This window comes from Pristis pectinata, chromosome 7 (genome assembly GCF_009764475.1).
Source record: "Pristis pectinata isolate sPriPec2 chromosome 7, sPriPec2.1.pri, whole genome shotgun sequence".
NCBI lineage: Eukaryota > Metazoa > Chordata > Chondrichthyes > Rhinopristiformes > Pristidae > Pristis > Pristis pectinata.
The window spans coordinates 7,072,083-7,088,096 of NC_067411.1; the positions used below are offsets into that span (position 1 = coordinate 7,072,083).

General features: G+C 41.9%; 1 protein-coding gene across 1 annotated transcript in view; it reads left to right on the forward strand.

Annotated features, from left to right (window-relative positions):
- rgs12b (regulator of G protein signaling 12b) overlaps positions 1-16,014 on the forward strand; it is a 148,134-nt gene that overhangs the window by 44,484 nt on the left and 87,636 nt on the right. Inside the window, exon 4 of the mRNA XM_052019497.1 lies at positions 10,600-10,621. Coding sequence (XP_051875457.1) covers positions 10,600-10,621 — 22 coding nt within the window. The remainder of the gene's footprint in view (positions 1-10,599; positions 10,622-16,014) is intronic.

Below are 16,014 nucleotides of genomic sequence, written 5' to 3' on the forward strand. Positions count from 1 at the left end.
TTTCTTGCTGGTGCTTGTTCTACAAAGACGCATCACCCTCTTGGTTCATGATTCATGTGTGAAGATTGTAGGGAGTGTTTCTAGATTATTGGGTTGGTTTGGACCAACATAGCCAAGACACATTCTATTAAATGCACATGCTTTCATTGGGGATTAATGGATAGCAGTTATGAGAAGGATTTTTCTTTATCCTAACTTTTGACTGCTGAAACCAATTATTTTTGCTAAACTGCTGTTCTGGCTAACTTATCACATACCATGAATCAAGCCTGGTGTCTTCCAGATACACATAACCCAACTTTACACTTTCTAAATCTGCCGAAACATTGATTGCATCCAGAAGTAGTAATGCCATGTTCCATCCAATAAAAAGGCCAGCCAAACTATATAATGAACATTCTTTGTGTTTGTTAATTCTTAACTGTCCTTTTTTAAAATTTTGAAATGCACACATTGGAAAGATTATTTTTTAAAGCAATGGCATAACAAAAAGCCTTTATTGAATAATTTAAAAGCTGCTGACACTGTGTTATGGTGAGTAAATGGCATTATTACATCTTTGGTGCTTGGCCAGGCCATACAGGCAGAACATTTAATATACCCCTGCCATTTTAGGAGTATTCTTCCCCTGTGGCCCCTTGCCTATAACCCCAACCTTGTATTATCTCTTGTTTATTCAGCTACTTTTCTTTCACAGTTTGATATTTACTTATCCAATGGAAGATTGCCAAAATAGGCTGAAAGTGACCATGCTGTAGTCCTCTGCTGGTGATGTACCTGAAGTATAGAAAGGATTGTTTCTCTTCTCAACTTCTCTTGCTTGTGTTGTGGCCTCATTTCTTCAGTTTCCATCATCACATAGGTGGAAGGTTTTTCTCTTTGTCAATAAATCTGTTTTTGCTGATGAAAAGGGTCATGGTATGCATACACCCTGCTGTGGTGTAGAATGTTTTCCGGTGGCATGAGCTACCAGTCACATCTTTTATATCACATTGTGTTTCCTCAAATGAGTATTTGATTTACCTGGTGCTCTTTGGTCTTTGATACTTTACTGGAATTTTGCCAATTCAGATGAGTAACTTCTTGTTATTCACTGAGCTTTTTAAAATGTACAGTTCAGATACTTGTATTTAAAACAGAATTCCCTCCTGGCTTCATGAAGAGGTGCTGGCCATGTCTATTGCTTGATTGAAAAGAGAGAGAAATTTCATGTAAATAGTATGAAATCTGGGTTATACACAGATATCAGTTAATTCCCTAATCAAAATATTAACAATATAGTTATGTAGCACTCTTTTGCATAGAAAAAATGTTATTCAAAAATGTTATTGCCTAGATCTACAGACAAGTGGAAACGTTAGCTAAGTTGTGGCATTATTACTGAGTGCAAACTTTTAAAATCAAATGACACGACTAGTGAAATTTTACCTATGGTGTAAATATCAGTGGTAGAGTTATTCATCAAAACTCCACTGTCACCATTAAGTGTTAGTCCATTGAAACCCTTTTTAAAACAAAAGTTGGTGTAGTGTCATCTGCAATGTTTAGAGTAGGGAATCACAACTTTTTTTGATGAGGGGGCTAGGTTGTAAATTTGTTTTCACTTCTAGCGCCACTCTCCTGAATTTGCCGAAAAGTCTGCAGAGGTCTACCTCGACTGAACTCCTCATGGCATGAAGGAGCACCAACATCCCTCATTTCCTGTGTAGTTGTGGCAGGAAATCTGTTTGTAGAACCCACGCCAGATTTGAAAAGGCAGGAAGAAATTTCCAGGCGGTAGATTCATGGATGTGCTCAAAGCCTCCTTGAAGAAAATAGAGTCTTGGGAATCTCTGGCCTACAATTGTACAAAGTGGAGAAAGAGCATTTGGGATTGTGTTAGAACATAGAACAGTACAGCACAGTCTGTATCATAGCCACAATGTCTGTGCCAACTACGATGGCAATTTAAACTGCATATGTGCCTGCATATGATCGAAATTCCCTGCCTGTTCTCGTGCCTGTCTAAATGCCTCTTAAATGTTGCTATCGTATCTGCTTCTACCACCACCCCTGGCAGTAGGTTCCAGGCACACCTACCACTCATTGTGTACAATAAAATCATACATTTCTTTTTAAGCTTTCTCCCTCACCTTAAAGTTATCTCCTCTAGTATTTGATTTTTCCCATCCTGGTAAAAAGACCCATCCTGGTAAAAAATTTTATATACTTCAGGTTGCCCCTCAGCCTCTGATGCTCCAGAGAAAACAATTCAAGTTTGTCCAACCTCTCCTTATAACTAATACCCTCTAATCCAGGTGACGTCCTGGTGAACCTTCTCTGCACCCGCTCCAAAGCCTCCACATCCTTCCTCTAGATCGACTATCAGAACTACACACGATTCTCCAAATGTGGGTTGACCAAAAAAAACAATTGTCACGTTGACCTCATCAGTTATCTCAGGACCCACAAAGTAGAGGGGAAGCAAGTTATCCTGAAGTCCATGCATCAGAAGCCCTTTCATAAATGGTAGAAGAAACGCATCACCTCACAAACTAACCATCTACGCACCCGACCAGACACCACCTGCTCCAGTGTAGAAGAGTTTGTGCCTGTCACATTGACCTCATCAGTTGGCTCAGAATCCACAAAATTGGTGTGCAAGCAAGTTGTCCTTGATCCCAAGGGACCTAAGAAGAAGATACATGGAGAGGAGACAGGTGATATTTACCTGAAGAATTACATAAGCTGCAAAACAGCTCAATTGACCCATATGGGATATATTTGTCAAGCATCCAAGATGCCCAAACATCAGAGTGGTTCAGGACTGACATGACTTTATCATAGGATGCAAATAAATATAATGAGAATGTTATGCTATATTGGCAATAGGGTGTTTAAAGCATGAAGGGTTGCCCTTAAGTAGAATACCTTGCTTGGCATTTTGAAGTATCTGATCCTGAATTGGACAGTGGGCTTTCTGATTATCTATCACTAAACTTTTCTTCGTGTGTAATTAATAGAAGTCTTGAAAAATGGGCTTTCCCATCGAGCCATTTTCCAGACTTTTTATATTTGAGGGATGGGGCTTTGTTGACAAAGTCAGCATTACCCTGGAGGGTAATGCTGATCCCCCTTTTTACAGCACGGAGAATGGTGAAGCAAATAGCATTGATGGATTTAAGTGTTGGGTAGACAAGCGCATGAGGCAGCAGTACAGTAGTGCTTGGAGACACAAGGGAATGCGGATGCTGGAATCTGGGGCAAAAAAAACTGCTGGAGGAACTCAGCAGGTCGGGCAGCATCTGTGTAGGTAAAGGGATGGCCAGTGTTTCGGGTCGAGACCCTGTATGAGAACTGAGAGCATAGTGGGGAGATAGCCAGTGTAGAGAGGGAGGGGTGAGGTAGGGGCAGGCTGAGGATAGATGGAATCAGGTGAGGAGGGAGAGGAAGGATAGGTATCTGTAGTAATGAGTCTTGGTCAGAATGAGTCGTAGAAACCACAAAGAGGGGGAGCAGTGAGAGTGGGACTCACAGAACTCCCATTGAAGAGAGGAGGAAAACTTCTTCAAAGCAGGCATACCTTTGCAGTGGAGTAGTAAAATGCAGCCACAAGAGACATCAGAAGCTGTAAGCCGGAGCAAAATAACAATGGAGGCATCTCTTCCGGGTCAGGCAAAGATTCACATGCACCTCCTCCAACCTCGTCTACTGTATTTGGAGTGCTCGATTTGGCCACCCCTACATCGGCGAAACCAGACGTAGACTAGGCGATGGTTTTGTAGTACACTTGCACTCTGTCAGCAATGACTATCTTGAGCTCCGAGTTGCATGCCATTTCAACTTCCCTTCCCACTCCCACACCGACCTGTCTATCCTCGACTTTCTCCATTGCCAGGATGAGACCAACTGCAAACTAGAACAATAACACTTCATATTCTGCTTGGGTAGCCTACAACCCAATGGTATGGACATTGAGTTTTCCACTTTCAAGTGACCTTCAGCCCCTGTGCTCCTCTCTCCTGATCCACCCAGGTTCTCAGCACCCTCCTTTTCCCAAACACCGTTTTCCCAGCCTCCGTCACCCAATTTTGTTCCCCTTCCCCAACTAGTTCCATCTGCCCATCATCCCTCCCTTATCTGATTCCAGTTATTACCTCCCTTCTCAGATTCCAACATCTGAAGCCACTTGTGTCTCCACATCAGCTTCCAGCCTGTCTCTACATCCACCTTCCCCTCCCCCCATCAACTCTATCTGTATACTTTTTCCCTCTCTCCTCATCAGTCTTTACCTATCACCCACCAGCCACTGTCTCCCAACTCCACCCTTTCTCTCCCCCCCCCCCCCATCCTCCTGCACCAAGCTTCATCTGCCCACCGTCTCCCTCCTCACTTGGTTCTACCTATTGACTGGCAGCCCCTGCCTCACCCCTCCCTCTCACCTCTTTACATTGGCTATCTCTCCTCTACACTCTCAGTCCTGATGCATCGCCTTGACCTGAAATATCGACCATCCCTCCTGAGCCACTGAATTCCTCCAGCTGTTTTGTTTTGGTACAGCAGTGTTTGTTCCTTGCCCCATTCTAATCAGTGTCAACGGGAATTTGTGTGTAAGTTTTGTTTTAAAAAAGCACAAAATGCGGAACTAAATTAATATAAAACCATTCCCATTCTCAAGTTACCCTAAAATGCTTTACAGTGCGGTAAACTACTGAAGGATAATCAAATGCAAGGAAAATTGCTTAAATTTGTCACTGCCTTCAAAATGCAGAGAAATTTGCTGTACCTTGAAGACTATCCATTCCTAACACTACAGACAAAAAAGCAGTGGGAATTTTTTTTCTTAGGTTTGCAGGTATGACCAATGGCAGGCCATGGGGATTTGTGTTTGGGCCCCAACTATTCATGATCTCTATCAACAATATAGTTGAGGTGACCCAATGTCATAGTTCCAAATTTGCTGATGATACAAAACTAGGTAGTTGTGATTAGTGAGGAGGATGTAAAGAGGTTTCAAGAGAATATAAACAAGTGGGAACATAGCAGATGGAAAATAATGTGCATTTGCAGCAAGGATGTAGAAAATTTACACACAGATGGTAATGTTTAAAAGCGACACTGAACAAAGCATGCAATGCAGAGACAGGAAATTTATTAATTACCAGCTCCAAATGATCCAGAGAAAAAAGTGAAGCCCCTGATGTAAATTCATTAGACATCCCATTTAATGCTGTACTGAGTATAGATTAATGCATACTCTTTTGGAACAGGATTACTACCTATATTTTTTTAAAATAGAGATGCATCATGTTGGCCAGGCTAGGTCTTTATTCCTTGGAACATAGGAGAATAAGGGGCAGTCTTATAGAAATGTTTAAAATTATGAGAGGCATAGATAAGGTGGATGGTAAGTCTTTTTCCCAGGATAGTGGAATCCGAAACTAGGGGGCATAGGTTTAGGGCGAGAGGGGAAAGATTTAAGAGGGGCCTGAGGGGCAACTTTTTCATGCAGAGGGTGGTGAGTATATGGAACGAGGTGCCAGATGAAGTGGTTGAGGCAGGTACAATAGTGTAATTTAAGAAGCACTTGGATTGGTATGTGGAGGGGCGGGGCTTGGAGGGATATGGGCCGAATGCAGGAAATTGGGCACTGTGGTTGGCATGGACTGGTTGGGCAGAAGGGTCTTTATCCATGCTGTATTACTATATGACTCTATATTGATTTAAATTTTAGCCAGCAATGCACTTTTTGAATCAATTTCTAAATTGTCAGCAAGAACTTTCCATGACCCAAATATTCTACTTCAAAACTCTCAACAGCAATTGATAAGAGTTTTGAAGCATTCATGGTTGGTACACAGAATTCTAAAATGTAAAATAGAAGATGGGTAAGAGGATCGGCCAGTTGGATCCTTGAGCCTGCCCTGCCATTCAGTGGGATCATAGGTGATTCAGCTTTGGCATCGATATTACGTTCCCACTCTCTCTCTATACCTCTCTGACACCCCTGTAGTTTAAATTTCTGTCAATCTTTGCCTTGGGTATATTCAGTGACTGTCTCCGCAGCTCTCTGGAGCACAGAATTTCTAATGAGGGAAGAAATTTCTCCTCGTCTCCATCTGAAATGAGTGACTCTTATTCTGAAATGATGTCCCTTATTCTGAACTAATAACCCCACTAGCGAAACATCCTTTCACCATACACCCTACCAATCCCCCTTGGAATCTTATATATTTCAATGAGATCAGCTCCCATTCTTCTGTATTCCAATGAGTATAGACCAACTTGTTCAACCTTTTGAGTTTGGTAATTTTGCATTAAAAAAGGGTGATATCTGCTGGGATTAGCAGTCTTAAAATCCAAACTAACAAGGTCAAAGAGTAAACTTTGGAGATTCTAACTAAAACCCACACCTTTCTGGAAGGAAGTGGAGTACTTGGGAGGAACCAACATTGTCATAGAGAGAACGTGCAGACTCCACACAGACAGCACTGGAGGTCAAGACTGAACCTGCAGCTGTGAGGTAGCAGCTCTATTAGCTGTGCCATTAAGGTTGATGGGCACATTTATCATAGGATCAGGGATGGAGGTCAAAGCTTCAGGCTTTTTTGTATTTGGTTTTAATATGACATTAGTTTTAATAGTAGGAGAATCAGACATGTTGACTGTTCAATTCAGTTCACCAATCCTCCTTTCTGGAGGACAAGCTAGGTCTGGGAAAGTATAAGCAGGATTTCTAGTATTATGCGGCTCAGTTATGTCCAGGAATTGTAGCATTTATGTAATGTTATAAACCTTGCAAGATCAGATTGGTGTGTACTGAGAAGGAAGTTTGAAAGCTTAAATTAAACTTTTGATGTGAAATTGGATCTCTCAGGCTGTTTTAAAAAAAATTGTAAGCCACTTATCAGTGAAGGAGCAGCTTGGTTACTGCAGTCTATGAAGAAATGATAACATTCCCATAATTTCATTAGATTGCTTTTTCAGACATCGCCTGACACCAGGCCCACATGCACACTAGTCTAAATTTCAAAGCCTAACTCCTGTTCCATACACGTGTCGATGTTTCCTCACCCTTTGGCTGCCAATCTACTAACTGAATTGATTTAATCACATAGGTCTTAAAGTTCTTTGCATATTGCCTCTGAGAAATTTTCTATATTCTCAGCATGTGTTGCTGGTCCTTCTCTTCCTCCACTTCAGTTATTAGCTCCTGCCCTCTGCAATTGCCTCCCAATTCTTTTTCATCTTGCTGCTTCACACTTGGTTGGCAAGAACCATCTTAAATAGGATATTTGGAACCTTTTTAGTTTTCTGAGTAGTATATCTTTCCTCCTCCTGCACGATGCTCCCTTCATCAGAACTGATGAAGTGTGATTAATCTGAAATGATACTGTTTCTCTCACCATTCTGCCTGACTTGCTGAGTATCACCACCATTTTATGTTTTTATTCCAGATTTCTGGTACCTGCACTTTTTGTTTTGCTTTTCATAAATACGGTTCTGTGTGCAGGAGCTTGCTATGTGCAAATTGGCAGTTTTAAAGTAGTTACTGTGCTTTGGCAGTTCTTACAACTCTAAGCACTTTGGAATGTCTTGAGATTGTGAGAAGTGTGATAAAGATACAGTGGTCTAGAAATCAATTTTTAGCATTGACTTGGTGGGCCGAGTCCATGCTTTCAGCGGGGTGCAAGGGAAGGGCTGTGAAAAACATTTTAAACCAAAGGAGAAATGAAGGAAGAGATTTTTTGAGCATTTGGTGAGGATCTTTGCATCCTCACTGGCCACAGGAGTAGTATCAGATAATTGGAGAAGGATAATTGGAGAAGCTTTGTTCAAGAAAGGGAGCAGGGATAACCCTGGGATTTATAGACCAGTGAGTCTTACTTCAGTGGTGGGCAAATTATTGGAAAAGATTCTTAGGGACAGGATTTGTGAGCATTTGGAGAAGCATGATTTAATTAAGGATAGTCAACATGGCTTTGTGAGGGGCAGGTCATGCCTCACCAGCCTGATGGAATTCTTTGAGAATGTGACAAAACACATTGAAGGTAGAGCAGTGGATGTGGTGTATATGGACTTTAGTAAGGCATTTGATAAGGTTCTCCATGATAGGCCCATTCAGAAGGTCGGGAGGCATGGGATCCAGGGAAACTTGGCTGTGTGGATTTGGAATTGGCTCGCCCATAGAAGGAAGAGGGTGGTTGTAGATGGAGCGTATTCTGCTTGGAGGTCGGTGACCAGTGGTGTTCCACAGGGATCTGTTCTGGGACCCCTGATCTTTGTGATTTTTATAAATGACTTGGATGAGAATGTGGAAGGGTGGGTTAGTAAGTTTGCAGATGACACGAAGGTTGGTGGTATTGTGGATAGTGTAGAAGATTGTTGAGGGTTACAACGGGACATTGATAGGATGCAGAGCTGCGCTGACAAGTGGCAGATGGAGTTCAACCTGGAAAAGTGTGAAGTGATTCACTTTGGAAGGTCGAATTTGAAGGCAGAATACTGGGTTAATGGTAGGATTCTTAGCAGTGTGGAGGAACAGAGGGATCCTGGGGTCCAAGTCCAGGTCCATAGATCCCTCAAAGTTGCTGCACAAGTTGATAGGGTTGTTAAGAAGGCATATGGTGTGTTGGCCTTCATTAGTCGGGGGATTGAGTTCAAGAGCTGTGAGATAATGTTGCAGCTCTATAAACCCCTGATTAGATCACATTTGCTGTGTTCAGATGAAAAACACGATGATGCTGGAGGAACTCAGCAGGCCAGGCAGCATCCGTGGAGAAAAGCAGTCCTGCAGAAGGGTCCTGACCTGAAACGTTGATCGCCTGCTTTTCTCCACGGATGCTGCCTGGCCTGTTGAGTTCCTCCAGCATCATTGTGTTTTTCATCTAGATTCCAGCATCTGCAGTCCTTTGTTTTTCTTATTGTGTTCAGTTCTGGTCGCCTCACTATAGGAAGGATGTGGAAGCTTTAGAAAGGGTGCAGAGGAGATTTACCAAGATACTACCTGGATTGAAGAGCATGTCTTATGAGGATAGGTTGAGTGAGCTAGGGCTTTTCTCTTTGGAGAGGAAGAGGATGAGAGATGACCTGATAGAGGTGTACAAAATGATGAGGCATAGATCAAGTGGACAGTCAGAGACTTTTTCCCAGGGCGGAAATGGCTAACACGAGGGGGCATAATTTTAAGGTGATTGGAGGAAGGTATGGGGGGCTATCAGAGGTAAGTTTTTTTTACACAGAGAGTGGTGGGTGCATGGAACGTGCTGCCAGGGGTGCTGGTAGAGGCAGATACATTAGGGACGATCAAGAGACTCTTAGATAGGCACGTGGATGATAGAAAAATGGAGGGCTATGTGGGAGGGAATGGTTAGATTGATCTTGTAGGTTAAAAGTCGGCACAACATCATGGACCAAAGATGATACCTTAAGTTAGATAGTACTGACATGGAACCTGCCTTGAGGTATTATTAGTAGCCTTGTGCACTGCATGGGAGAATGGCATAGAAGGTCTCATCGCTGAAGTTCTGGGCAAAGTACAGTTCTGGAGCAAAAAGCAGTTTTAATCCTAACAGATGACCTAAATTCTGTTTTGTTAACTTATCTTGCTAACTTCATAAGGTCATGGAATTGTACAACACAGAAACAAGCCCTTTGGCCCATTTCAAGCTGACCTTTTTTGCCCTTCTACATAATTCCTTTTGCCTGCATTTGCCTTGTGGGAAGGGGAAAATTCACAATACTTTTTGACAGCAAACTGGAGCGAGTTATTAATCTTTATACTTTATCATTTACTGAGCACATGCATATTTCAAAAATTGCATTGGGAAAATGGTTAGCATTTAAACTGAGACAAAATACTTGAAATTAATTTCAGTGGCGTTTATGCTGCTCTGCTGCTTAACTTCTTTGAAAATTGTCTGGAAACTTTGTTAACGTGCCAAGTTCTGGAGGGAGGGGAAACTCTAAGGAAATCCATCTCTGGTGTCAGCTGAGCTTGTGGGTTTCAGTTGTCACAAATCTAAAGTTAGGTGCTCAGTCCTTTTTTTCCGTCGTCCTCTTATGAAAATAAGATGTTTCCTTAATCTCTAAAATATTAGTTAATGAAAAAGACTTGCATTTAATTTTTGTGTTTCATGTCCTTGGGACGCTTCAGAGTGCTTTCCAGCCAGTGCTGTACTTTTTGTGAGTCACTATGAAATTCTCATGGAATCACTTGGATGGAAAATGAAAGGTTGTTGGCTTAATAAGCAGCAGGTCGACTCCAATGCTAGTTTGGATGCAGAATTTCAAGTGTTCAGAAATATTTTCCTTTTAGTTTGGCAGTTATTCAAGATCAAAGTGTAAAATGTTTATGGTATTCCAGTAAGAAATTCAACCTCACCCATACCCTTTTTAAAATTGGTTAAAAAGTGCCATTGTGATGAGTTAATGAAGGAGATGGTAACAGCTGATGGAAAAAATGCATTTTGGCTCATTCAGTTTGGGCCTGTCTTTCCTTTCTGTACTTGTTTCGGAAGCTGCTTAAACTAATCATCGACATTTAGTTTCTAAACAGAAAAAATTTTTAGTGTCATTGCCATGAAGTCTTCTCACCCATGCCTCTCTCCTTTCTTGCAGATAGCAGCCGTCTCCGATGGAGGTTAGTGCACTTTTTTTTTCAGATAAGTAACAACAAATATGGTATGACGATGACTGCATATTTTTATTTGTTTTCTGTTTCTTTTTAATCTTTAATTGCTTAGTTAAATCAATTTTGGAAACTGTGAGCAGAGGTTCTATGTAAGGCAAACACTGCAGAATATGCCTCTTTTCTCAGCAAGTCTGTTAATTTTGTGATTGCTAATGTACTGTTTTTCTATCAAAATGGATTATAGTTTCCCTTCTGATCTGGTGATCAAATCCAATATCTCCCTCTTGTTTGTTCAGGTTCAATAATAACCTTACAAAAGACTAGTCTATTTGTAATATCTGTATGAAGTAAGTACTTTGGGCAATTCTACACTCTCAATAGGGAGTGGTGATTCCAGAGGACTAAGGTTTGGCAATTAAAAGCTGATGCAACCCTGTAATTTATAAACTAGATGCTCTGTTGAACATCAGCATGTTGCATTTCCAGGATTTTGAGAGAAGTTTGGGTCTGTGCATTGGTGTGTTAAATTCAAATTTATTTGCTGCCTGTTTCTAAAAAGTGCATTTCATACAATACTTTCAGTAATTGTCTACGGAGTCTCTGTGGGTGGAGGTTAGGAACAGGAAGGGGTCGATAATGGTGCTGGGTGTTTTTTATAGGCTGCCCAATAGTGACAGGGTTATTGAGGAGCAGATAGGGAAGCAGATCCTAGAAAGGTGTGAGAGTTGTTGTGATGAGGGATTTTAATTTCCCAAACATCGATTGGCATCTCTAAACAGTGAGAGGTTTAGATGGGGTGGAGTTTGTTAGGTGTGTTCAGGAAGGGTTCTTGACACAGCATGTAGATAGACCTACAAGAGGAGAGGCTGTGCTTGATTTGATATTGGGTAATGAACCTGGTCAGGTGTCAGATCTCTCAGTGGGTGAACATTTTGGTGATAGTGATCATAATTCTATCTGCTTTATGTCAGCACTAGAGAGGGATAGGAACAGACAGGCTAGAAAGGTGTTCACTTGGAGTAAAGAGAATTATGAGGCTCTCAGGCAGGAAATTGGAAGATTAAATTGGGAACAGATGTTCTCTGGGAAAAGTACGGAAGATATGTGGCAAATATTCAGGGGATATTTGTGTGGAGCTCTGAACAGATGTTCTGATGAGACGGGAGTCATGATAGGATACAGGAACCGTGGTGTATGAAGGCTATAATAAATCTAGTCAAAAGGAAAAGAAAAGCATACAAAAGGTACAGAGAGCTAGGTAATGTTAGAGATCTGGAGGAGTACAAGGCTAAAAGGAAGGAGCTTAAGAAGGAGATTAGGAGAGCCAGAAGGGGACATGAGAAGGCCTTGGCGGGCTGGATCAAGGAAAACCCCAAGGCGTTCTACAAGTATGTGAAGAGTAAGAGGATGAAATGCGAAAGGATAGGGCCTATCAAGTGCAGCAGTGGGAAAGTGTGTATGGATCCGGAAGAAATAGCGGAGGTACTTAATGAATACTTCAGTATTCACCACAGAAAAAGATCTGGGGGATTGTAGTGGGGACTTGCCGTGGTCTGAAAAGCTTGAGCATGTAGATATTAGAAAAGAGGTGGTACTGAAACTTTTGGAAAGCATCGTTAGATCACTCGCCGGGACCGGATGAGATGTACCCCGGGTTGCTGTGGGAGGCGAGGGAGGAGATTGCGGAACCTCTGACGATGATCTTTGTGTCATCCATGGAGACGGGAGAGGTTCCGGAAGATTGGAGGGTTGAGGATGTTGTTCCCTTATTCAAGAAGGGGAGTAGGGATAGCCCAGGAAATTATAGACCGGTGAGTCTTACCTCAGTGGTTGGTAAGCTGATGGAGAAGATCCTGAGAGGCAGGATTTATGAACATTTGGAGAGGTATAATATGATTAGAAATAGTCAGCATGGCTTTGTTAGGGCAGGTCCTGCCTTACGAGCCTGATTGAATTTTGTGAGGATGTGACTAAGCACATCGATGAAGGGAGAGCAGTAGATGTAGTGTTTATGGATTTCAGCGAGGTGTTTGATAAAGTACCCCATGCGAGGCTTATGGAGAAGGTGAGGAGACATGGGATCCAAGGGGACATTGCAGCATGGATCCAGAACTCGCTGACCCACAGAAGGCAAAGAGTGGTTGTTGAGGGGTCGTATTCTGAGTGAAGGTCAGTGACCAGTGGTGTACCTCAGGGATCTGTACTGGGACCCTTACTATTTGTGATTTTTTTAAATGACCTGGATGAGGAAGTGGAGGGGTGGGTTAGTAAGTTTGCGGGTGACACGAAGGTTGGGGGTGTTGTGGATAGTTTGGAGGGCTGCCAGAGGTTACAGAGGGATATAGATAGGATGCAGAATTGGGCTGAGAAGTGGCAGATGCAGTTCAACCCAGATAAGTGTGAAGTGGTTCAATTTGGTAGGTCAAATATGTTGGCGGAATATAGTATTAATGGTAGGACTCTTGGCAGTGTGGAGGATCAGAGGGATCTTGGGGTCCGAGTCCATAAGACGCTCAAAGTGGCGGCGCAGGTTGACTCTGTGGTTAAGAAGGCATATGGTATATTGTCCTTCATCAATCGGGGAATTGAATTTAGGAGCCGTGAGGTATTATTGCAGCTATATAGGTCCCTGGTCAGACCCCACTTGGAGTATTGTGCTCAGTTCTGGTTGCCTCACTACAGGAAAGATGTGGAAGCCATAGAGAGGGTGCAGAGGAGATTTACAAGGATGCTGCCTGGAATGCAGAGCATGCCTTATGAAAGCAGGTTGAGGGAACTCGGCCTTTTCTCCTTGGAGAGACGGAGGATGAGGGGGGGACCTGATTGAGGTGTATAAGATGATGAGAGGTATTGATGGGGTAGATTGTCAGAGGCTTTTCCCCAGGGCTGAATTGATGGCCATAAGAGGACATAGGTTTAAGGTGCTGGGGAGTAGATATAGAGGAGATGTCAGGGGTAAGTTTTTTACTCAGAGAGTGGTGAGTGCCTGGAATGGGCTGCCGGAAACGGTGGTGGAGGCTGATACCATAGGGTCTTTCAAGAGACTGTTAGATAGGTATATGGAGCTGAGTAAAATAGAGGGCTATGGGTAAGCCTAGTAATTTCTAGGGTAGGGACATGTTTGGCACAGCTTTGTGGGCCAAAGGGCCTGAATTGTGCTGTAATTGTTCTATGTTCTAATAAAACACATTTACACTTTTACTGCCTGAAATTAAATTATTATTTCACTTCACAAAAATAAAGTTACATTATTTCCTCCTCTCTGCAGACCTATTGACCTGCTGGATAGGTGGTTAAGAGGCTACCTCATTACTGAGTCTAGTGTCATGTAGAGGCAAGACCAGATAAGGATGGGAGATTTCCTTCTATTAGGTATATTAGTGAACCAGATAAATAATAGGGAAGTTTTTGGGAAAGGATTCTGAGTGGGAGGACTCATCTACCCTAGGAAAGCATGGATTAATCAGATAGTCAGCATGGATTTGTTAGCAGAGGTCCTGTCTGACCAGTTTGATTTGAATTTTTGACTCGATATTTATGAGGGTAGTGTGGCTGATATAGTATCAGTACAGTCTTCAGCAAGGGCTCTGACGAGGGAAACTGGTCTAATGGGATAGAGCCCATAGGTTCCAAAGCAAATTGGGAAAGTAGATCCAAAATTGCCTTGGTAATTGGAGGGAGAGGGTGATGCAGAAGGCTTGTTTTTGTGATTGAAAGCCTGTGACCAGTGGTGTAACAGGGGGATGAGTGCTGGAACCCTTACTGTTTGTTATGTATATTAGTAGTTTAGATATGAATGTGGTACGTATAATTAAGTTTACAGATGACACAAAAATTGGTGGAATTGTTGATAGTGAGGAGAATAGTTGATCAGTTGGTAAAATGGGTTAGCAATGGCAGATGGAATTTAATCCTCATAAATGCGAGATGATTCACTTTGGTAGGACTAAAGGGTCGGACTTGTACAATGAATAGTGTAGGGCTCTCGGGGGATATTGAGGAACAGAGGGACTTTGGTGTATGCCCAATGATCCCTGTAGGTGGCTGCACAGGTAGGCAGTGAAGAAGGCATTTGGGATGCTTGACTTCAAATATTAGAGCAGGGGGGGTTCTGGCAATGGACAGTACTGTGTCCATTTCTGGTTGACACACTATAGGAAGTACGTGCTTTCTCTGGAGAGAGTGCAGAAGACATTCACTAAGATGTTGCCTGGGATAGTGTGTTTCATTGATGAAGAGAGAGTGGATGTGCTCGGCTTGTGTTCCTTGGAGTGGAGGATGCCAAAAAGGGATCTGATAGTGGTATACAAAACTATGAGAGGACCTAATAAGGTAGATGCAGGAAACTTTTCCCTTGCAGAGGAGGTATCTAAAACTAGTGAGCTTAAGAAATAGCATGATGAGCACTTGAATTGCCAACACGTAAAAGGCTATGGACTAAGTGCCGGTAAGTGGGATTAGCATAGATGGGTACTTGATGGTTGGCATGGATGTGGTTAACTAAATGGCCTGTTGCTCTGCTGTATGATTCTGTGATTGTGACTAGTTGTTACTGAAAAAATACTTAGAAAAAATTCAGAGATGTAAAGAAAAACCAAGGAGTGGGAAAGTAAGGCTGCCCTCTGGACGAGCTGGTGTAGGCTTAGCAGGTCAAATGTTCTCCTCCCATTCTATGATTTTATTCAAGTCTATGCTTCCACCTCGGGTGATTTGAGGAAGACCACATAAAGGCATCCGATTGAAGCATTGGTCAAATTCCAATTCCAAGGGTTTTCTGTTGAATCCCACTGTAAATTAGCTAGACATCAGCAAATAAACATATAATTGTGCCCCTATGGGAATAAAACAATGCCCTAAAGTAAAAGACCAAAGTATAATAACTACATTCACTGGAAAAAGTTATTTAGTTCATGAAATACTATACTGTCTGTAAAACTTTAGGGAATTTTTTCATCAAGGTAACTTCTGAAAACATATATTTTGTGTAGGTGTGTTATGTTATCGTCTTAATCATGGAATCCACAAAGTCCATTGATAAAGTTCATTATTTAGATTGTCATATGATTGTGTCACACTCATATAACAGGTGATTTCTGCATGAATGAGTTTATTTCTGAGTACATTTGATGAATTTTGCTAAAATAGTGTCAGGGTTGGTCAACAAAAACTCTGCCACTTAAATAATTGAACAACCTTCTTCCAAGAATAAAATGAAGTTGCTTTTCAAAGACATTTTGTAAAATTTTTAAAAATGCCTTTGTCAAATTTAGGTTGGCCTATATTCAGGCAAGTTAGATATTTTTCTTAATGGAGCTTTACTTTATAAAAAGTTTGTAACAAAGAGAATTCATATATTAGCACTTAAACTCAAACCAGCTAATACTGTTCATTAATAGGAAGGA